The 23,460-nt window shown below is 39.6% G+C and overlaps 1 protein-coding gene across 3 annotated transcripts in view; it reads left to right on the top strand.

Annotated features, from left to right (window-relative positions):
- The window catches only part of alphaCOP (coatomer subunit alpha), a 73,930-nt gene extending 51,446 nt beyond the window's left edge, over positions 1-22,484 (top strand). For all 3 annotated transcript variants that reach the window (XM_083111157.1, XM_083111149.1, XM_083111140.1), the window contains exons 13-19: positions 276-470; positions 8,828-9,002; positions 15,300-15,508; positions 16,700-16,894; positions 19,000-19,153; positions 20,584-20,834; positions 22,084-22,484. In XM_083111157.1, the coding sequence (XP_082967283.1) occupies positions 276-470; positions 8,828-9,002; positions 15,300-15,508; positions 16,700-16,894; positions 19,000-19,153; positions 20,584-20,834; positions 22,084-22,320 (1,416 nt within the window). In that variant the 3' untranslated portion in view covers positions 22,321-22,484. The remainder of the gene's footprint in view (positions 1-275; positions 471-8,827; positions 9,003-15,299; positions 15,509-16,699; positions 16,895-18,999; positions 19,154-20,583; positions 20,835-22,083) is intronic.
- The last annotated feature ends 976 nt before the right edge of the window (positions 22,485-23,460 follow it).

Raw genomic sequence — 23,460 nt, 5'->3', positions numbered from 1 at the left:
AGATACAGATGTTTTGTTGAAAGAGCAGTTTCATACATTCCATATGATGCATGCATCGCCTTGTGTGATATTTCTTTCTACTTCAACTTTTCTAATTTATACCCAGGAGTCATTCTCAAGACATGAAATATATGTTTGAAAGTCCTTTTAATGCAGTATGAAAATGTTGAGGAAAGTTGAAGGAATCTAATTGCACAAGTTACCTACAAATATTTTCATATTTTGAAAGAGAGTATACATGCATGCATAACCTAATGTGTTGTTTATATTTACAGAGTTGTGGGCAGAATCACTTGGCATACCTAACTGCAGCCCACCATGGGTTTGAGGAAGAAGCAGAGAAGATAGAATCCCAGTTTGACACGTCGAAGGGGTATTTGCCTGAAATGAACAGCCATGCTACTCTTTTGAGGCCACCTGTGCCCATCATGCAGGCTGAAACAAACTGGCCCTTGCTTACTGTAGCCAAGGTATGTCTCAAAAAATGAAAATTACAGCTTCAGTAAACAATGTAAATTTGCATTTTATACTGTAGCATTTGTATAAACGACAAACATTGTCGTAATCAATGTATGTAACCAATCATCTCTGGCTGGTCTCGTCTCAAAAGAATGAATTGCACATTTAGATAGAAGTAAAAATGAGTGATCAAGGATTTTTCTTTTATATTCATAAGAACAAAGTTACTTACAAATAATATGTAATATTTTGAGTACTTTCAAAAGTTCTAGTAGATATATATATATATATATATATATATATATAGGATAAAAGCAAGGAGGGCCAAAAGGGCTAAGTAAAAATCAAAGAAGGTAAAAGGAAACACTCACCGGACAGTAGAAAAATTCAAAATTTTCGCTAATTTCATAGCATCATCGGTGTGAGGAGAAATAGACGGAACCGGAAGTTGGGGCCCTGCAGAGTTGCCAGGTCCCCATCGAAGAAGAAGCGGTGCGTAGAACGAAAAAAACACTGTTTCGTCACCAGGCTCATCGTAAACTGTGAGTGTGTAGGATGACTTGGGAGGGGGGGGCAGGAGGGTGGGTGAGGGTTGGGCATTAAGGCTCGTCGTAGACTGTGTGTGTAGGATGAGTTGGGAGGGGGGGCAGGAGGGGGGTGAGGGTTGGGCATTACTGGGTGGCCTTGTTCAGGCCAGGTGGAGTGGTTGCACTCATGGCCGATATATAGGCCCTCTCCCATCTTTTGCGAACAGAGGTGTTGGCTGGTTGGGGTAGGAGATGGATGATCGCTACCCGGAAGCAGTCGTTGAAACTGGTGTTGTGGTGGTTGGTGTGGACGGCGACAGTGAAGTCCAGGTTGTGGGTGGAGGAGCGGTGGTTATTGATGCGGAGGTTGAGGGCCGTTGATGTTTCCCCCAGGTAAAAATCACCACAGATGTTGCAGGTGAGGATGTAGATAAGGTTTGAGGCATGGCAGGTCCCTTTGGGATGGAGGGTAAATTTGCCAGTGGCCGTGTGCACCTGGAGGGTGTGAGAAGTGATGAGGATGGGGCAGGTCTTGCACCTGGGGCGGTTGCATTTATGGGCAGGGGGGTGTTGGATGTGTGGTGAAGGAGTGTTGTGGACCAGGATGTTTTGGAGGTTGGGGGGGCGTTTGAAAACTACTCTGGGTTTGTCGGGAAATATGTTTTTGGTTTCGGGATCACTGTGGAGAATTGGGAGAAGAGAGTGCAGTGTGTGCCTGATTTTGTTGAGGTGGGGATGGTATTGGGTGATGAGTGCAGGTGGGTTGGTGGCAGCAGGTTTCTTGGTGGTGGTGGTATGTGAGGCAGCTCGCGATATTTGCTTGGTGACCAGGATGGAGGGATATCCACGGTTAACCAGGGCCTGGTGTAGGCGGAGGTTATAATTCTGGCGGGAGGTGGGTGAAGTGTTCAGGCGCTGTCCCCTGAGGGCCAGAGAGAATGGAATGGCTTTTTTGGTGTGGAACGGGTGGGAGCTGGAGAAGTGTAGGTATTGCATGTGGTTGGTGGGTTTTATGTGGATGGAGGTAGTCAGGTGTCCTCCCTCGATGTGCACGTCCACATCCAGGAAGGTGATCTGGTTGGGGGAGGGCATCCAGGTGAATTAGAGGGAATGGAAGTGGTTAAGTTGGTCCAGGAAAGCTGACAAGGATGGTTCTCCATGTGTCCAGAGCATGAAGATGTCGTCGATGAAGCGGAGCCAGAGGAGGGGTTGGAGGGGTTGGGTAGCCAAAAACTCTTGCTCAAGTTTGCCCATGAAGAGGTTTGCATAGGATGGGGCCATTCTGGTACCCATGGCTGTACCTCGGATCTGTAGGAAATTTTGGTTTTCAAAGGTGAAGTTGTTACAAGTGAGGACAAGGTGGGCTAGGTGGGTCAGGAAGTTGGTGCTGGGGTTGTGAGGTTTGGGTCTGCAATTGAGATAGAATTCTATGGAGCGGAGGCCATGGGAGTGAGGTATGTTGGTGTAGAGGGAAGTGACATCAATGGTGGCAAGGATGGTATTTGGGGGCAATGGTGGGAGGGTGCTGATTTTCTGGAGGAAGTGGTTGGTGTCACGGAGGTAGGAGGGCAGAGCTTTCACAAAAGGCTGGAGATGGGAGTCAACAAAGGCTGAGATTCGTTCTGTAGGTGAGTTGTAGCTGGACAGTCTGGTTGTTTTTGAGTGGGTTAGGGTCATTGGTGGTCATGGATCTGGTAGGGGTGGGTTTGTCCATGGACTGTCGTTGAAACTGATGTTGTGGTGTTTGGTGTGGACGGCGACAGTGAAGTCCAGGTTGTGGGTGGAGGAGCGGTGGTTATTGATGCGGAGGTTGAGGGCCGTTGATGTTTCCCCCAGGTAAAAATCACCACAGATGTTGCAGGTGAGGATGTAGATAAGGTTTGAGGCATGGCAGGTCCCTTTGGGATGGAGGGTAAATTTGCCAGTCCACGGACAAACCCACCCCTACCAGATCCATGACCACCAATGACCCTAACCCACTCAAAAACAACCAGACTGTACTCAATTTATCCAGCCATAAACTGAGCACGGATGAAATAGCTGTTTTATCCAAAGGCCTCACCTTCTCCCCCACAACTCCCCCCAACCAATTCCGTCTACTTTTTGACATACACACATTTGCTCGCAACCTCCGATGGCAACATTTCTGGGCCAAAAATCCCTCACTCCAAACTACTACCAGTGAAACCCATCCGAGCCTCCTTCAATTTAGCCCCCCCTCCTCCCAAGATCCACCCCCCCTGCCCACCAACCACCCCTTGGAAAGATACATCACTGCCGTCATTTCCACCACCTCTGACAGCTCATTCTTAAATAACTTTCACAACCAACCTAACCTCAACCCTCCCCAACAGAAAGCTCTCAGAGACCTCCGCAACAACCACAACATCAAAATCCTCCCAGCTGACAAGGGGTCCACCACGGTGGTCTTGAACTCTCAAGACTACCTGGCGGAAGCCAACCGCCAGCTGGCTGACCCCTCCACCTACAAACCCACCACAGTTGACCTATCCGCCGAACACCTCACCAAAATCCGTGACTTCATCCACACCCGCGGCCCCCCTGAAGGCCTAACAGCTCGTACCACCGCCATGTTAATACCCGACAATCCCCGCACCCCCACCTTCTATCTATTGCCCAAAATCCACAAACCTGGCAACCCTGGTAGACCCATTGTGTCCAGCTACAACTCACCTACAGAACGAATCTCAGCCTTTGTTGACTCCCATCTCCAGCCTCTTGTGAAAGCTCTGCCCTCCTACCTCCGTGACACCAACCACTTCCTCCAGAAAATCAGCACCCTCCCACCATTGCCCCAAAATACCATCCTTGCCACCATTGATGTCACTTCCCTCTACACCAACATACCTCATTCCCATGGCCTCCGCTCCATAGAATTCTATCTCAATAGCAGACCCATACCTCACAACCCCAGCACCAACTTCCTGACCCACCTAGCCCACCTTGTCCTCACTTGTAACAACTTCACCTTTGAAAACCAAAATTTCCTACAGATCCGAGGTACAGCCATGGGTACCAGAATGGCCCCATCCTATGCAAACCTCTTCATGGGCAAACTTGAGCAAGAGTTTTTGGCTACCCAACCCCTCCAACCCCTCCTCTGGCTCCGCTTCATCGACGACATCTTCATGCTCTGGACACATGGAGAACCATCCTTGTCAGCTTTCCTGGACCAACTTAACCACTTCCATTCCCTCTAATTCACCTGGATGCCCTCCCCCAACCAGATCACCTTCCTGGATGTGGACGTGCACATCGAGGGAGGACACCTGACTACCTCCATCCACATAAAACCCACCAACCACATGCAATACCTACACTTCTCCAGCTCCCACCCGTTCCACACCAAAAAAGCCATTCCATTCTCTCTGGCCCTCAGGGGACAGCGCCTGAACACTTCACCCACCTCCCGCCAGAATTATAACCTCCGCCTACACCAGGCCCTGGTTAACCGTGGATATCCCTCCATCCTGGTCACCAAGCAAATATCGCGAGCTGCCTCACATACCACCACCACCAAGAAACCTGCTGCCACCAACCCACCTGCACTCATCACCCAATACCATCCCCACCTCAACAAAATCAGGCACACACTGCACTCTCTTCTCCCAATTCTCCACAGTGATCCCGAAACCAAAAACATATTTCCCGACAAACCCAGAGTAGTTTTCAAACGCCCCCCCAACCTCCAAAACATCCTGGTCCACAACACTCCTTCACCACACATCCAACACCCCCCTGCCCATAAATGCAACCGCCCCAGGTGCAAGACCTGCCCCATCCTCATCACTTCTCACACCCTCCAGGTGCACACGGCCACTGGCAAATTCACCCTCCATCCCAAAGGGACCTGCCATGCCTCAAACCTTATCTACATCCTCACCTGCAACATCTGTGGTGATTTTTACCTGGGGGAAACATCAACGGCCCTCAACCTCCGCATCAATAACCACCGCTCCTCCACCCACAACCTGGACTTCACTGTCGCCGTCCACACCAACCACCACAACACCAGTTTCAACGACTGCTTCCGGGTAGCGATCATCCATCTCCTACCCCAACCAGCCAACACCTCTGTTCGCAAAAGATGGGAGAGGGCCTATATATCGGCCATGAGTGCAACCACTCCACCTGGCCTGAACAAGGCCACCCAGTAATGCCCAACCCTCACCCCCCTCCTGCCCCCCCTCCCAACTCATCCTACACACACAGTCTACGACGAGCCTTAATGCCCAACCCTCACCCACCCTCCTGCCCCCCCCTCCCAAGTCATCCTACACACTCACAGTTTACGATGAGCCTGGTGACGAAACAGTGTTTTTTTCGTTCTACGCACCGCTTCTTCTTCGATGGGGACCTGGCAACTCTGCAGGGCCCCAACTTCCGGTTCCGTCTATTTCTCCTCACACCGATGATGCTATGAAATTAGCGAAAATTTTGAATTTTTCTACTGTCCGGTGAGTGTTTCCTTTTACCTTCTTTGATTTTTATATATATACCGTATTTACGCGTGTATAATGCGCGTGCGTGTATAATACGCACCCTCGTTTTTGATGGGGAAAAGCAACAAAAAAAATATATATCGTATATAATGCGCAGTACAATTCAGGTTCCGGAAATGGCTTTCTTAGCGTGGGACTAACATTTACCTATTTCATTTAAAATTAATCAGTTGATCATAAAAACGATCTTTTCCTTGCATTCGTAGCTGATGCATTCACCACGCGACCTTGAACTTCCAGATGTTGAGCTTTTCATAGGAGAGGAGGGAGCAAAGTTATCAACCACCCGTTCAAGGTCGCAGTGCGTGATGCTTACAATAGATGGATGACATCAAGGCAGCATGAACTCGCATCAAGCGGGAGGGTGAAACGTGCGTCGCTGCCGATTGTTTGAGAATGGGTTCGTGAGGCATGGAACTCCATCTTCCTTGAAATGATGATCAAAAGTTTTAAGGTAACGGGAATATCGAACAAGATGGATGGAAGTGAGGACATTTCAGACTGCTTGTATTAGTAACTGGGAGTGAATGACAAAATTAAGTGTAAAGGTTATTCATTTATTTACGTGAGTCAAGCCGCAATAGCGCAGTAAATATACAGTAATTATTTCTATTTGGTAAGTGTTGACGTAATTATTTTACCTTCATATTTGTTACAGTCAACTCTCGATACAACGACCTTTCATAGTTCCCAGGAAAAAGGTAGTTATTTCGAAGGGGTTGTTATTGGAATTTGCACCAAAAACGATTATTAGGAGATAATCGGGCAGAATGAATGTTGGATTTAATACGGGTCTACTAGAGCATTGTCTGTTACAAGATGAACTGGTAAGATAAGATCTCTCGGAAGATCGGCTGTAAATTTCGTTTTGGTTCGGCTGTGTAAAATACGTCGTAAAAATGTCATTTTCCTTCCTTCGACCAACTTTTAATTCACCCCCTCCCCCATTCCAGGGAGCAGTCCTTCCTCTTCCTCGACTTGCATTGTAAGCCAGCCTGAAAAAGGAAACGGGCAACTTGCGATCTATTTGCATCCAATGCGTATTCTAAGACACATTGAACAGTGTCGCACTCGATAATCATTTTGGTTTGGAATTAGATTTTACTAAAGTGAAACTGTATATTTAGTCCCGATTAGCCCAAAAGCATAAAATGAACTCAAAACACGCTTTATGAAACCTGCGCATTTTCAGATATCAAAATGGGAGATCTTTATTTACTCTCACGTTAATCGACGATAATCGGTGTCAGCTTATACATTGAGCATTTTTTTTAAAAAATCGTTCGCAGCTTACACATTGAGGTTCTGAAGATAAAGGTGCAGAACATGAAGTTGTTTTAACTCTTCTTTTTCTTTCTGAAGATCGAATTTCATTATCGTCAAATCAAAACAGCTTTGCGAGATACAAAACAATGACTTGCCTTCTCGCTGGATGAGTCATTGCTGTTATCCACAAGCGACAACTTTGCAGACGCTAGACAAAACACTGGCGCCAGTTGCAGCGTAAAAACAAGGCGACCGGCTGGAAGTTCCAGCAACAGGTGGTCCGTATTTCAAAGATAACGCAACTGTCGAAGGCTGAACTTTTATCAGCTGTGTGAAGAAGAAAGAATAAACCCTTTCTTTACGTTTTACCTTGCAACAGACAATAATACGGGCAATATTTCAATACAATAGCATTAAAAAAAGAAAAAAAATAGGACCTGAATTCTGCAATTATTACATTGCCGTGCAGACCAGTGGCGGAGAAAGCTGGGTAGGGGGGCATTTTTTTAATAATTTTTTTTATACTTGTCCTATGGTTTTTGTTCGTTTTCAAGAATGCATCCAGAACTGGTTGACCATTTTAGAAGTCAAAGGAAAGAAAGAGCGGTCCACTTCCACCCTTGCCTGTAATCAGCCTGTGTGCACACACGAGCAAGAAGACAATCGGCATTGCCCCCCCCCCCCCCCACCTAAACGTTTGCTGAGAAGAAAAGAGGGAGAAGTCACTCTGCCAACGGAACACTTTTGGCAAATATTAGGACATCGGCACAGTCATGAAAATGTAGAAAGTGGTAAACGGGAGTTATGATGCAAGTAAGATCGAAGTGAACTTTTGCGGAAACCTGGATGAAAATGCATTAAGAGTGTTGACGATCTTTAGTTGGCCTATGTGGCTTTGATTATCTATAACAGTTTCACATCTTTATGAAGTGTTACAGGGAACAAAGAATACGTTTTGAATGAAAGCGATTACCGGAAGTTGTACGCTACAAAGTCGATTTAAAATAACATCCAAGCATATTCGATCTCTTCTCATGTATCCAAGAGCAAACGAAATCACAATGGCAAAACAAGCCTGGCATGTTGGGTAGCAGCCGTCGGCTGCGGGTAACATTGGTACGCTTGGGGGAGGGGAGGGCAGAGGTCAAGTGCTATTGGATATAACTGAAGCGTGGTCTGGTGTTTATTTTTAGATCAGACCCACTTGCGAGCGGTAGAGTGCTTCTGAAGGGAATGAGTGCAAAAAACGTATTTTTCGCCCGATCTCTGTTCATGACCATGTCTAAGGCGAAAACAATTTTTGTGGAAGTTATTTCTCCCGCGAAAAATACCGCTTGATACGTCTCCCGTGTGACGGTAGGCACGTGCTTGAATGTCGCCAGAACGGGTGCTGCTTTTCTCGATGTCGCAAAACTTTCCATTACTAAGTGACAACTCATAGAAAATGGCCATTTCGCATTAAAAAGTTAATTTTTAAAATTATTATTGCTAAAGAAAGGCAATCTGTAGATATATACATGTTATACGCAGTGACATAGTGAAAAAAATGCGTGATTTCATTTTGGCTGTCCGAATTATTCCGTGTATAATACGCACCACAGTTTTGAAGGGCAAAAATTTTGGAAAAAAGTGCGCATTATACACGCGTAAATACGGTATATATATATATATATATATATATTCCTGTTATATCTTAGTTAAGTACCTTTGATGTGCAAAACTTGTTAATTATCAACATGTAATGAATTATCATTATCAACTCAATGAAACTGATAACTAAATTTTATCTTGTGGGAATATTAAGGATATTTATGAATTGCATAATTACTATGCTAAATATAAATTCATTGTATAATGTAACATGAAATGATTATTCTGGGTTATTTTTCCAAAGACACTTGGAAGGGCGGCTACATTTTTTAATTTAAAGTTTACTGTATAAACCAATATGAGAATTAACTCCTTTCTATGACAATATTAATCCTGGAGTGAATTGCATCATTGTACTTACTGCAGGTAACAATGAATACATAAATATTATGTGCATTATAGGGTTTCTTTGAGGGTGCCATGGCAGCCCGTTCCAAGGGTGTAGTGAGTGCAGCAATGAATGTGCAACCTATTGATGATGCAGCAGATGAAGGCTGGGGAGATGATGCAGAACTGGGGTTGGATGAGGAAAATATTGGGGAAGATGCAGAAGATGTTGTGGCTGGAGCAGAAGAAGGTAATATGAGTGTTCAAAGCAGTAAACCACAGTTCCTTCAAACGTGTATTTACTGGTCTGTTATCAGTTATCCAGTTTGATTTTATTTTTAACTGATGCATGATTAAATATCAATTATAATTAAGAGCTACAAATGTTCATTCTTTGTCTCTCTTATAGCTTATGCTTATCACTGTTGTTGGTTTGTAGGCTATTTTCGATGGAGATGTAACATATAATTGCCCCTCTTGTATTTTGCCTCATTATAGCTGATCCATTGACATTTGGAAAGAAGAAAAGTAATACAATTTTTGCTGTAGTAGTGTTACACTATGAGAAAGGGGCTTGAAAATAAAAATAAATATAGTTGTGCCATAGTGTTATGTCCCTGCCCATTCCCATTACAAGACACCAAAAATAGTTTTATGGATCCACCAAAATATCTTTAGCCCTGACATTGAAGCAGTAGCTCTAGTGTCAAATGTGTAACCATCAGTGGTGAGGAAAGCTGAGTGGCTTCAGGATATGAGGAGGAGCTGCTGGAATAAATGGTTTTCCCTTGTGTTGCTAAATTTATAAGTGCACATGTGTGGTGGGTACAGAAATGGTACTGTAACATCAATTTTGATGAATAAAGACATCTGGGTTATTTATTAAATTCTAGCTTATTGGACTGCTGTTTTGATGATTGAAATAGCTGTGCTGGCTGTTGTAGCATTGAAGGAAACAGCAAAATTAGCATTAGGAAGCTAAATTGTATATTCTCTGAGGCTTCAGATATCTTTGCACAATAATATTGTCGTATCTTGCTTCTGATCTGTGCTTATCTAGCACACAGGCTCTCGGCAGGCAATTGAAAAGGATGTAGGCATAGGAGATGGGATTTCTAATATTAATAAAGTATTAGTATAAAATTTAGAGATACTCCTATGAAAACAGTGATTCACTTGCTTTCATTGAACCAGGTGATAGAAATGGGTTTTACCTTTGAAGAACAAACTACATATTCACATATTTTCTTTACAAAACCAGAGTATATGTATTATACCTTTATATTCATCAAAATTATAAATAAATGACAGAATATTTCACCAAGTTCCAGGATGTTTGTAGAAATATTAGTTCGGTAAAATTGTTAACAATTTTGCCAATGAACTGATAGATTTATATGCCTATAACAGCCAATGTTGATAGAGTACTAATCAAGTTGGATTGATTTAAATCAGGTGAAAGAATAATTTATATAATAATGTACGTAAGGATTTTGTAGATATCAGAATGACTTTTGGTGAAATTACATTAATCTCGTAATCATTTAATGGTGTTTATTAGGCTCTAAGAAAAGAAAAAGAAAGCAAACAAAATACAGGGTCAGCCTAAAATAAATATACACTTTCAAAGTTTTACAGAAAGAAGAGTTTTAATAATAGGGCTGAAATACTTACATGGTTTCAAGAGTACGTCCTGAAGTTTACATTGGTAAGTTACAAGTGTTCTATGTGTGACCCTTTTGTAACACGACAGATACCAATGTGATAGTCCAGTTCTCCTCTCCCAGGACTTTTCCCCTTTCACAGACAACCAGTTTCCTTAAATTTCTTGCTCCAATCGTAGATTGACTGCCTTGTGGGTGGTTGTTTACCATACCGTGTTCAGTATGCTGCACGATAGTAACAGAATTTGTTTTTGGAAATTCAATCATGCAGAAAGTCTTCTCCACCTGGCTAGCGGCCATACTGCTAGACTTATGTACTCATGTGATGCTGACGTCACAAAGAGAAACAAACAGCAGAGGTCATAAACGAGAAAACTTTCTCTATACAACAGTACAAAATGCTTTCTGATGTAACAAACAAATTTCAATTTACAAAGAGTTTAAACTGTCTGTTTCTTTTAGGCTAACCCTGTATATATACTGATGGGTTAAAGCTCATATGAAAGGAAATGTAATATGTAAACTGTAAACCCTTACATTTCTGCTGATTTAAAATTCAATAATTTTTATAGGCAAAAATAGTAAACATTTTGTGTAGAATAATATACAAAATGCAAATCATGTTAAACCGTAAATAGTGTCATTATCATTAAACTATTTTGCAAACTATCATTTAAAAAATTGCCAAAATTTAGCTACATAGACTATTAAAAATCCAGAATGTTATATCTGTATTAGAAGAAACGTTACTCAAATTATTATAGTTTCATTAACACACTCAACAAACATTTCCATAGTAAATTCATATATACAGTATCAGAAACAGAAAAATGTATATTTACATATATTTTTTTATTTATTTTAATTAAACTGTTCAAATATTTTACAGGGTCATTTACCAGAAAAAGCCTTACTATAAAAAACATCTATATGTATGCTGCGAAAAACCATACAAGCTATTTTAAGCATGTTTTTTATATAAAAACAATCCGATTTAAATAATAAATCATCAAAAATGATTTTTTTTTAATCATCATGAATTTGATCCTCCCTGGTACTAATTAATATATTCCATCCCTAAATACTAATCATGTATTGAAAGATGCAAAATTCTTGAATATCTCATCACCTTATCACAATTAACAAGTACAGGAAAACCTCGTTAATACGATATTGGTTAATACGAAGTACCCTTTAATCTGAAGTTCTTCCCATTCCCCAGCCGATAAGATAATGTATTTCAGTACGGATAAATCTAAATACGGATAATTTTTAATACGAAGTTGTTTACAAGACCTTTCCGCAAAACTGGTTTCGCTTAATTCGAAGTAGACACCTGCGTAAGTCGACAAGAGAAGATCGAATGTGGAGAGAGCTTCGACTTTATTTTAACTTGACCTTGACATGTTTCCTTGTCCTAAGAGCTGCTGACAACTCGAGGGAAGCAGCCCGAAATGCCCTCTGGACATTGACATTCTTTGTCAATGTGCATGGGAGGTCAAGCTCTTTCCCCGCTGAATGCGCCACCTTGGAAATATTCGCCAGTGCTAGATGAGAAATGCGAGATAAGATCGCACGAATGTTCCAAAATACAAGACGCGTGCCACCTGGAAGTCTCACCCATCTGTCCAGCTCTGAGCTCGAGATACAGCAATTTCCCGTGAGCGAGCAACTTTTGGCCTGGTAGCCGACAACTTCCGGTAACCACTTTCATTAAAAGCATGTTCTTTGTGCCCTGTAGAACTTCATAAAAGAAAGAAGGGAAACTGTTACAGATAATCAAAGCCGCATAGGCCAACTAAAGATCGTCAACCCGCTTAATGCGTTGTCATCTAGGTTTCCCGCTTCGTACGTTTCTCAACTGTGCCGGTCATAAAATTTGCCAAACCGGTGTTTTGTTGTCCGAGTGACTTCTTCCCTTTATCTATCAGCAAAAGAGGGGGTTTGTTGCTAATTGTTTCAGCCACGATTTTCTTGCTCGTGTGCGCACACGGGATCCTTTCCTTTGGCATCTAAAAAAAAAGCAAACAGTTGTGAATACTTTCTTCAAAACGAACAAAAACAGCATGATAAGTAAAAGAAAAGTGACCCCCTTCCTTCTCCTACAACAGCTCATTATCCGCCACTCGTGTGCATGGTAATGTGATAATTGCAGAATTCAGGTCCCTCTTTCTTGTTTGAATGCAGCTGTCTGGATAGGAAATATTGCCCGTATTATTGTCTGTTGCATGGTAAAGGTAATGCATGGATCATTTTTTTTTTTCACACTGCTGATAAAAGTTCGGTCTTCGACAACTGCGTTATCTTTAAAATGCCGGTGACAATGACTCATCCAGTGCGAAGGAATAAGCGTCATTGTTTTGAATCTCGCAAAGCCATATAATCCCCGCTTTTCTTCAGAACCATTAGCATGCTGCAAGAGGAAAAGTTTTGGCAGAGCGAGTGTTTGACCTCCAGAATACTCCTGAAACCTACAATAAATTGTCGATTAATCTGAAAATACGCAAGTTTCGTAAAGCTTGTTTTTAGTTCATTTTATGCTGATGAGCTAAGCGGGACTAAATATACAGTTTAAAGTGGGATCCAAACCAGAGTGAGGGGTGTAAGGGGTGACCTTCTACGTAGTACACCCTAATGTCAACCTCACTTCCACGTTAGTACACCCTGGACTGAAGACTAACGAGGCTCTGGTGACTGACCCCATGGCCAGTATAATTTTGTTTGTATTGTCCTGTTGTCCTTATGTGTGCTGAGTGCCCGTTTACAGCCTCAGCTTTTAACAGAAGTCAGAACATTTTAAGATTTTTAATTCTGCAACGTTAGAGTTGTTCTTTGTAATGATGAGGGGCTGGCCCCCGTATAATGTGACGGGAGCAAAATAGCCTAAGTGCTGACGCTCCCACAATTTTAAAATCAAATTCAAATTCAAACCAGAGTGATTATCGAGTGCGGCGCTGTTTAATGTGTCCTAGGATACACATTCGGTGCAAACAGATCGCAAGTTGTGTGTTTACTTTTTCAGAGTGGATTACAATGCAAGTTGAAAAAGAGTTTGAACTGATCCTTGCAAAGGGGGAGGGGGGGGGGGTGAATATGAAGTTAACTGAAGCAAAGAATACGTGACTTTTTTTACGATGTGTTTTAGACAGCCGAACCAGAACGAAATTTACAGCCCCCATTTTTTTGTTTTGTTTTGTGCCAGGGCAAGGTTGTGTTCTCTCCCAAGAGAATCTTCTCTTACCAGTTAATCCTGTAATGGACAATGTTCTAGTGAATGCACATAAAATCCAATATACATTCTGTCCGATTATCTTCCGTCTCTTGCTCACGCCAGTGTGACTACTGTCAAGATTCTTCCGAGTTTCACTTAATGAGATTGTTTTCTTTTCCTTTCCGTAGGTCTCCGTGCAAACTGGTTTCTTATGAACTAAAATTGTAAGAATTTTGTGGAAGAACAACGACTTTGCACAATTAAAAGACTTTTTGCCACAACATGCATCCCGTGCATAACTGGTTGTATAACCAGGCAGGATAAATGGTGTTAACCGTCTCCTTGGAATCTTTGTGTCCGCGTTAAGCTCAGTGTTCTCATTTTGTGTAACATTTTTTACACTTTCTTTAAAACGTACAATATTATTATATAGTAACAGTTGGGCTGAAAAGTTCATAGGCTGACTCATAGATGGCGTTACTAAAATTAAATCCATGTGATTTTTACTTAGTACTAACCTTCAAAAGATACGTGTATAAATTTCACAGCTGCCGGATAATTAGTTCGTGAGATATAGCATTGTGAGTGAAGCAGCTTTTGTTATTGTGAAAAAATGGATAAAAAAGAATTTCGTGTGTTAATAAAGCATTGCTTTTTGGCGAAAAAAAATACTGTTGAAGCCAAGGCTTGGCTTGATAAACATTATTCGGACTCTGCACCAGGAAAATCAACCGTTGAGAAGTGGTTTGCTAAATTTAAACGAGGCGAAATGAGCATCGAAGACGATGCACGCAGTGGACGCCCCAAAGAGGCTGTTACCGACGAAAACATAAAAAAAGTCCACAAAATAATTTTAAATGATCGTAAAGTGAAGTTGATCGAGATAGCTGAGACTTTAAAAATATCAAAGGAACATGTTGGACATATTGTGCATGAATATTTGAACATGCGAAAGCTGTGTGCAAAATGGGTGCCGCGCGTGCTCACAATCGATCAATAGCAACAACGTCAAGACAATGCACCGTGTCACAAATCAATGAAAACGATGGCAAAATTATATGAATTAGACTACGAATTGCTTGACTTTTTCCTGTTTGCAGACCTTAAAAGAATGCTCGCTGGAAAGAAATTTAGCACTGATGAAGAGGTAATCGCCGAAACTGAGGCCTATTTTGAGGCTAAAGAGAAATCGTACTATAAAAATGGCATCGAAAAATTGTATGACCGCTATAATCGTTGTATCGCCCTCAAAGGCAACTATATTGAATAATAAAATCGAATTTTGTCAAAAAAATATTTTTTACTATGTTAGCCTACGAACTTTTCAGCCCAACTGTTACATATAAAGCTTATTTTCTGAGCTACCACCAAGTATAAAACATCCTTTGTGGGGGTAATTTATACTCTACTTTATTTACACCTGAAAACAGGCGCCATTTTGAAAAGTTTGGGTAACTCGAATTCGTTTAATACTTCGTATTAACGAGGTTTTCTTGTATCGCATTTTTGACATGTCCGTATATGTTTGTCTTTAATTGGGTCACACATGATGTAATGAAGAGTACAAGTTAAAATCAACAGGCACATTAGGGGGCGATCAGAACTTCATGTGTAGGTGTGCAAAACGTCCATAGTGAGCATGTGCAAAAAATAACCTTGCTTGGTTTTATAGGAAGTGGCTGGGATGTGGATGATGACATAGAACTTCCACCTGAACTGGAGGCTTCGCTTCATCCTGCTTCAGGGGGAGATGTAGGTTACTTTGTGCCTCCTGTGAAAGGCGTTCCGCAAACCCAGGTCTGGGCCAACAATTCTCAGCTTCCAGTGGATCATATCTTGGCCGGTTCATTCGAATCTGCATTCCGATTGTTGCATGATCAGGTAAGCATTGATTATATTGCTCTGTGCATTATTGTGAATATATTTTTTGTATGTAATGTATAACACATTGTTAGTTTTCAGAAAAAAATAAAATCCTCATGTTAAATTTGAATTAATATGAAATTTCTTTTAAATTATTTACTAATATATCCATAAATTGCTAAAAATTAAAATTATGCAGTGTGTAAAGAATATAACTTCCTGAAAAGTTAAGTGAAAATTGTGGTTCAACCAAGGATTGAATCTAGGTCTTTGGCATTCTGCACCATTGTTCTACCAGTGAGCTATGAAACCAACCTTAGGCCTCTCCACAATTGAGGGGTCTAGTGAGAGAGGGAGCTATGCCACAAATCTTGAAAATTTTATTTTTTGCCATTTTCAGTCTTCTATCATGTGAACTACAACCATGTGGCATAGCTCCCACTTGTTCTGCGGCAGATTTTCTGAGTTATTGAATACGTCCTCATCAGCATTTTGAGTGAGAGAAGGAGCTATGCCACTTACTGATGGTGTCTGCAATAGGAGTGGCAGAGGTTGTGTTGCAGTAACCGGTGCAAGATTTAATATCAGCCCTGAAGTTACAAGATCTCATGGCAATAATGCCTTATATTCCTCCAGTTTTTCATGGTGTTTACCAAAAACTAAAATCCACAGAAACAATGGACAGTGAAGATCCTCCAGAAGACATATGAAGCTGTCTTTATGTAGATCATATGTAACCCTGTGAACATGATTTACACTCAGGCAAAAGTATTTAAGCCTTGTTCAAAGTATTTGATGTGCTAGATTGATTTTTCCACAGGGGTATACTACAACAATATACCATACATGTTCATAATAAATGGTATTTATATTGAAATTCATATTTTTCCTTTTGAATAATTTACCTAACAATATGTTCAGAAAAAAAAATTACCCTTTGTTATACAAATTATGACTCAACGCAATGCTTTAGAAAACTCAATTTATTTCCATTTCTTGTCATAGTGGCATAGCTCCCTCTCTCACTAGACCCCTCAATTGTCCCAGCTTAGATCTCTGTGTAAGTTTATTTAAGAATATATAATAGTAAAGTTCTTGTTACAAGATTGTCTGTTCCTGTGAGTGTTTTTTTGCATGTTAGGCAATGATTTATTTTGAATGGAGTGTGTAATGATTTTTATAATTAAATGGATGTGTTAATACTTTCAGGTAGGGGTTGTGAACTTTACACCTTATAGAACATTATTTCTAAGCACATTTAGCCGTTCAAGAACATCGTACACAGCAATTTCTCCGCTACCTCCTTTGTATGGCCACCCTCATCGAAACTGGAGAGATGCAGGGCCTAAGGGAGGCCTACCAGCGATTGGCTCCAAATTAAATGACCTGGTTCAAAGATTGCAGGTTAGTAAAAAGGAAGATAGTTTTTTTATTGATCTTAGTTTTAGCATGGAATTTTCTGTGTACAGTAGGGATGACATCAAAATCCAGATAACCGATATCCAGATTTCAATTAACCTACATTCATTTCAAATGCAACAGGTAATTTGAATATTCAGATTATCCATGAATGAAGATTGTTTTTTCAAGTTCAGGAAGTTATTCTGGTAAGAATGGTTTCGGAAATAACTGAAATAATTACCAAATAAAGGTTCAAGATTGTCATTGCACAAATGAACCACATTAAAAAAATAAGTAAATAAGCATGATGCATTCACATAAACTTTTTTGTTTGTGTAATTTATAGTAAAATATAACAAATAAATTGCTTGCTCCGTCGGAAGCACCAAACCATGTCTGCCCCATCCGTTTGGTGTGTTGAGATGTGTGAAAGGGGTTGACAAGTGATGAAGAACATAACGTTCCTTCAGCATCATTTCCTCATTTCCCAGGTGGAAGGTCATCGTTACACCAAACTTGGAATATTATATTGTACTGTATGTCATTTGCATTTTTTTGGTACAACAGAAAAATTTGTGAATTGATACTAAACTGAGCAATGGCTGGTAAACATTTAAATAATATGTGGAGAATTCGTAAAATTGATAAGTGGACAGATTGGATGATGGATTTGTTGAAAATTCATATGGAATTTGCATATGAGCATGATGAATAAAAGAATATGCAGAGAGCCCATAAATGGAATAAAAGATAAAATTGTCTGAATAATACACACAGTCGGATATCCAGATAATTCAGATATCTGAATATCCAGTATCCTGATATTTAAATCCAGAAAATTATTGAATATCTGGATAAAATTTTATCCGAATTTTGCTATCCCTAATATACAGCATTATAAATACTGTTTTAAATAAATTACATTGTTTTGGTTTCATTATTACAGAAGTATGCAACATATTATAATGAATTAAGTAAAACTAGTAATGGCTGTTGCAGCAAAGTTGAAATGTTTGTAATCAGATATTCCAGGTGTGCCAGTTAATAATTCTTCATTGATTCGAAAGAAAACAAGTGTATCTGTGGAGAAAGGTATAACAAATGCTTTATTCAAAGTATGCGCCATCGCTAGCTATACATTTTGCCCATCTGTCCACCAAATTGTGGATGCCCTACCAGAAAAATCGTTCACATTTTGAGGTGATCCAGTCAGCAAGCCATTGTTCGACATCTTCATAATTGTTGAAGTGTTGCTGGGAAAGTGAGTGAGACATCGATGAAAATGAGTGGTAGTCCGAAGGAGCTAAGTCTGGTGTGTATGGCAGGTGGGGCAAGAATTCCTAGGCAAGTGCAGAAATGGTGTCTCGGATGCTTTTCGTTGTGTGTGATGAGGCGTTGTCGTGCTGCAAAATCACTTTTCCGTCTTGTCGCCCAATCTGGATCATTCCCATGGCATGAAGACTATCAGATATGGTTTGGCGACCAACATTTAACTTCTCTGCCAGTTGTTGTTGCATTTGCGTATCGTCTTCGTCCAACAGTGCTTGCAATTCGGCGTCTTGGAATTTTTTCGGCTGGCCCGGACGATCTTTTTCTTTCAAGTCGAAATCACCACTTTTGAATCATCGAAACCAACGCACACACATGTCTTGCGTTAGGACATTGTCACCGTACGTTTCCACAAGGATACGATGGCTTTCACTTGCGTTTTTCTTTTGATTGAGCAGGACGTGCCACACATGCTCCTGATTTGGTTTGAAGGTCAACATGTTTCCCACACAAACCCAACATCACGATCACTCGAACTCGGTTGCACATCCACGGCATTTTGACAGGTACTGTCCTGGCAACACACTGACGTAACAGTTGAGACTGTGCACCAACCCTTGCTTCCAGTGCCATCCAGCGATGAAATCAAGAATTATTAACCGGCACACCTGGTGTGTGTGTGTGTGTGTGTGTGTGTGTGAGTGTGAGTGTATATATATATATATATATATTAATTTGAAAAACTACTGCAATATGATCAACCCTGCTTAGTGTAGATCTAGTTTATCTTATATATTTTAAATACATTGTAAATTTTAATTGTGGCATTATACCCGCAGGTTTGCTATCAGTTAACAACTGGAGGGAAGTTCAATGAAGCTGTTGAAAAGCTACGGAACATCTTGCTAAGCATTCCTTTGCTTGTTGTTGAAACAAAACAGGAAATAGCAGAGGCCCAACAGTTGTTGCAGATCTGCAGAGAATATATTCTAGGTAATTTATGTTTTCTTCTTAGTCCAATTTAGTCCAGTGCCACATCTTGTTTCTTCTTTATGGTATGCTTTAAAAATGGTTACACTTTTAAAGAAGTTTTGCCTACTTGATGGTGTAGTAGTAACATTTGTCGCCATGTAATCATGGGGTCCTTGGTTCATTTCCTGATGGAAGCACATTGGACAATGGTTTGGATCACACTTTAAACTATAGATCCAGTCCTGATTAGTTTACCTATTCACAAAGCGGACCTAAGAGAAACTTTACATTTTTGGCTCATTCTGTCATCCATGACCATCCTGACTGTTGCAGATTGCGTTCACAATGGGTTTCTTAGTTCTCTGGTGGTAATCTACCCAAGGAACAGATTTCTACCATTAGGAAATCGAACCTTTAGTTGAAATCTCAGTCAGGAGTGTACAGAGAGTAGATGACTGTGGAATAATTGTGCAAAATACATTGGTACCTTGATTTTATGTGGGAAAGGTTAAAATCTGTGAACATTCATTGTATTTGTATTCTCTTGTATCATATTGAATACCTCAATACCTCTCCTAGACCTACATGTAACTTATTATTTGAATTATTCTCATCGGTCACAAAACTAATGAAGGGATCAATGGTAGACAAGAGATGAGTAAAAAAAGACAACACATAAATTTAATTGCAGTAGAGCTGCATCTGGTAAAATTCAATGAACTTAAGTCATCATGATGGTATGATTTGCATCTATGCTGGTGATAATTTTTTTTTGGAGGGGGGTGAGAATGTTAAGATTTGGGGTATTTCGTAAGGCATGAAAGTCCATTTTTACGTTTAACCCCTAGAAATCACATTTAAACATAAAAATTGTGGGAATTTAATCTTTGAGCAGAGTAGCTTCTGCAAGGTAGCATTAATTTGTGTGTGTGTATGAGAGTTTCTGTGAAAGGTGGGGGGAGGGGGAGATAGATGCACTGAATTGTATTATACCATTTCTGTAACCTCTGCTGAATAATCAAGTTATGTTAAGTTTACTGTTTTTTTCTTTATAAAGTAATTAGATATGCATTCCTCTATGTTCACGTTAGCATTGATACATGATAATTTACTTGATTTAATCCACAGGTCCTAGATTCAATTCCCAGTCAGGTTACATGATAGTTCGAATCAATCTACGAGACTAAGTCAAAAATTATCCACACTTACACCATAACTTTCTTTAGGTTGGCCACACTGCCTTCAGTGGCTCACCTGCTACAAGGTGGTACTCTTGTGGTTATGGGGCAGAGGTTTTATCTTGGAAGTGTATTTAAAAGCATATTCAGTAAATTCGCATGGAACTTGTGGATTTAGAAACTTATAATGTGACAAATGTAAATACAATAAACTGTAAAATCTTTTATTTGTTAGTACTTCTGCTGCATTGACTAAGATATACCATTTTTCAGGACTTAATATGGAAACTGCAAGGAAGGAACTTCCTAAGAGTACACTGGAAGAACAGAAAAGAGTGTGTGAGATGGCAGCTTATTTTACACATTGCAATCTTCAACCAGTGCATCAGATACTCACCCTCCGAACTGCTCTCAATCTATTTTTCAAGTTGAAGAATTATAAAACAGCTGCGTCTTTTGCCAGAAGATTGTTGGAATTAGGCCCAAGACCCGAAGTTGCACAACAGACTAGAAAAATATTGCAGGTATTGTGCTCTTATATTCAGAATGCTTGTAATCATTTTTCTTTTAAATGTGATTACCACAAGTGTTTAAAAAATACAGATAACAGTATTCAGTTTAGTCCTACCTGCCTAGTTTTCCTAACAAGCAATGAAAATGGCGTTAAGGAATAGAACGGTCTAACATGCAGATAAAGACTTCATTTTAGTAATGGCATCAGTAAATTTTTAATTAAATTTTGAACATTGCAGAAAAAATGTTGTGGGTGTGATCATGTTAAAGTTCAAAGTACATTACAATCTTAATGACAGTCCTCAAATATTTTTAGATAGCTCTAAAATATATCTATTTGGCAAAATACATGCAAAACAAGATTATAAATTTGAAAAAGCTGTTAGGGGCAGTTGTTTTCTTTTGCTTTTACTTCTAATCTTCACATGTGTTCGAGCATTTCAACAATTTTTATTCCTCACATTTAGTTTTTAAGAAAATATACATTTTAAGCAGTTATATTGAGATAAGTTGCAATGTGAGGAAACAGCATGAGAGCTAGGGCTGCTATTACAATTATTTCAGAGTACCTTGTTTTGTTTATTTGTGGTATAAAACATATTTAGTAGAATATATCCTATTTGAAAAATTCCCAGTGGGAATGTGTGTCCAATAACGTTAGTCAAAGCATTGGGCTAGTATATAAGTATCATATTATATAGCACCCCCTACAAATACTATCCTGTTAAAGAGTAACCATATTTATATGTGCATATTATTTTTTATTTTTTTATTTGCATGTTTGTGGGCAATTGCACTTTTTCAGAGGATTTATTCAGTTTTTTATAATAAAAAGCAAACTCCTTTGGTGTGTGTTAAATTTCCTTAAAAGGAAAAATAATGACTGAAATTCCAACTTTAAACTTCCATCATCACATTTTTTTTAACTGGAAAATTAGTTTTAGTCTATCTCTAATAGATAAATATTAGGCTTTATTTCCGGAAGTACAGCAAAAAGTGGCATTTTTGTAAAGGGCTAGTGCACAAGAAAATCATGAATTGATAAGTATTTTTTTTAAAATACTTTTTCTTTTTACATGATCTGTCAGAGATTGTTTCAAAATAACAGTATGCTTGTAAGATGTATAATTTGTTGAATTTCATTGCGAAACAGCAATAAGAAAGCAAGATATGATCATTTAAGTATTTTAAGTGGTGAAAGAACCGTGCATGTAGGCATCCTGCATACAGTTTTTGTACATGCTTATCTTGCTCTTCCAGGCATGTGATAAAAATCCAGTAGATGAACACCAACTTCAGTATGATGAGCACAATCCATTTGCTCTGTGTGGACAAACCTACAGACCTATTTATCGTGGGAAACCAGAAGAGAAGTGCCCATTGTGTGGTGCCAGTTACCTTCCACAATACAAAGGAACTGTTTGTAATGTTTGCACTGTAGCAGAAGTAGGAATGGATGTTATTGGTTTAAGGATCAGCCTTTTGCAGTTCCGATAAAGTGTTTCATGTAATTGTTAAGTGATTACTCTTCTTTAGTATTATTTCAAACACTGATTGGATTCCTTTTTTATTATTATTATTGTATTGTTCATATTTGCATTTGTCATAATTTGTGAACCTGTTAATATTTAAATGATTGAATAAATCTTGTATATAATTAATATTGTATTTTTGTGTAAACTGACATTTATTCAATACCATATGTTCTTTTATGTTTAAAAGAATAATTTACAAACAGCATGTTAAAAATTGTGGGACACATTAAAATGTGGCATTTGAAATCGTGATACAAGGCTAGCAATAGGTAGAATTTGAGGAGCTGTTCTCTGTACTACCTTACTGATTTCATCCAAGAACCTGAATTTTCACTTGTGAAATTTGAATCTATTGTGTCTGAAATGCAAGATTTCCCCAGTGCCATTTCGTATATTAAAATTAAACTACTCTCCTATTTGTAAGAGAGGTCTTTAAAACATCTGGAGTAAGTACATAATAAAATAACAGTGGCACCATTTTTCTATGTTAATTTTTTACCCTTTTCATTGGATAATCTGTTTGATCACTATCCAGGTCTGTAAAAACTTGGTTGAAAGACATTCCACAGAAAGTTCTTGTAACAGATTAATTTATAACAATTAGAATCTTTAGATTTTGCATTATACCTTCAAGAACAAACATGTTCATTTCATTAAGATGATGATGATTCAGGATATAGAAATATGAATTCAACCTGTCCAGACTTCAAGAATTTGCGAAGTACCATTCTGGCCACTTAACACCCGGTTATACCGATATCGCTTTCTATAAAAGTAATGTTGTTCCCAGCATGGAATTTTCGTAGGTGCTGTAAATTTCAGAGAAAAAAAAGGGGAAACATCTAAGAATGTGCATGGACCTGCCTTCGCAAAGCTCAACAGTGTGTCAGATTGCCTACATCTTCAGGGTCATCTAGAAAACGGGGAAATGTCAAGGAATTTGGCTTGTCAGGGAATTTTGCAGATTGTCTGGAATTTACATGCATTTTTAGTGTGTGCAAGAGGAAAAGTTGCAAAATGAACAATCAGTTCACTTACACTTCTGGCTTAAGTTCTTGTAATTCCACTCCCAAAAAGGATTCAGTTTAGAAACATGTTTCTT

The sequence above is a fragment of the Lepisma saccharinum genome, chromosome 1 (assembly GCF_977018435.1).
Source record: "Lepisma saccharinum chromosome 1, izLepSacc3.1, whole genome shotgun sequence".
In the NCBI taxonomy this organism is placed as follows: Eukaryota; Metazoa; Arthropoda; class Insecta; order Zygentoma; family Lepismatidae; genus Lepisma; species Lepisma saccharinum.
This window is presented reverse-complemented; position numbering and strand designations above follow the sequence as displayed.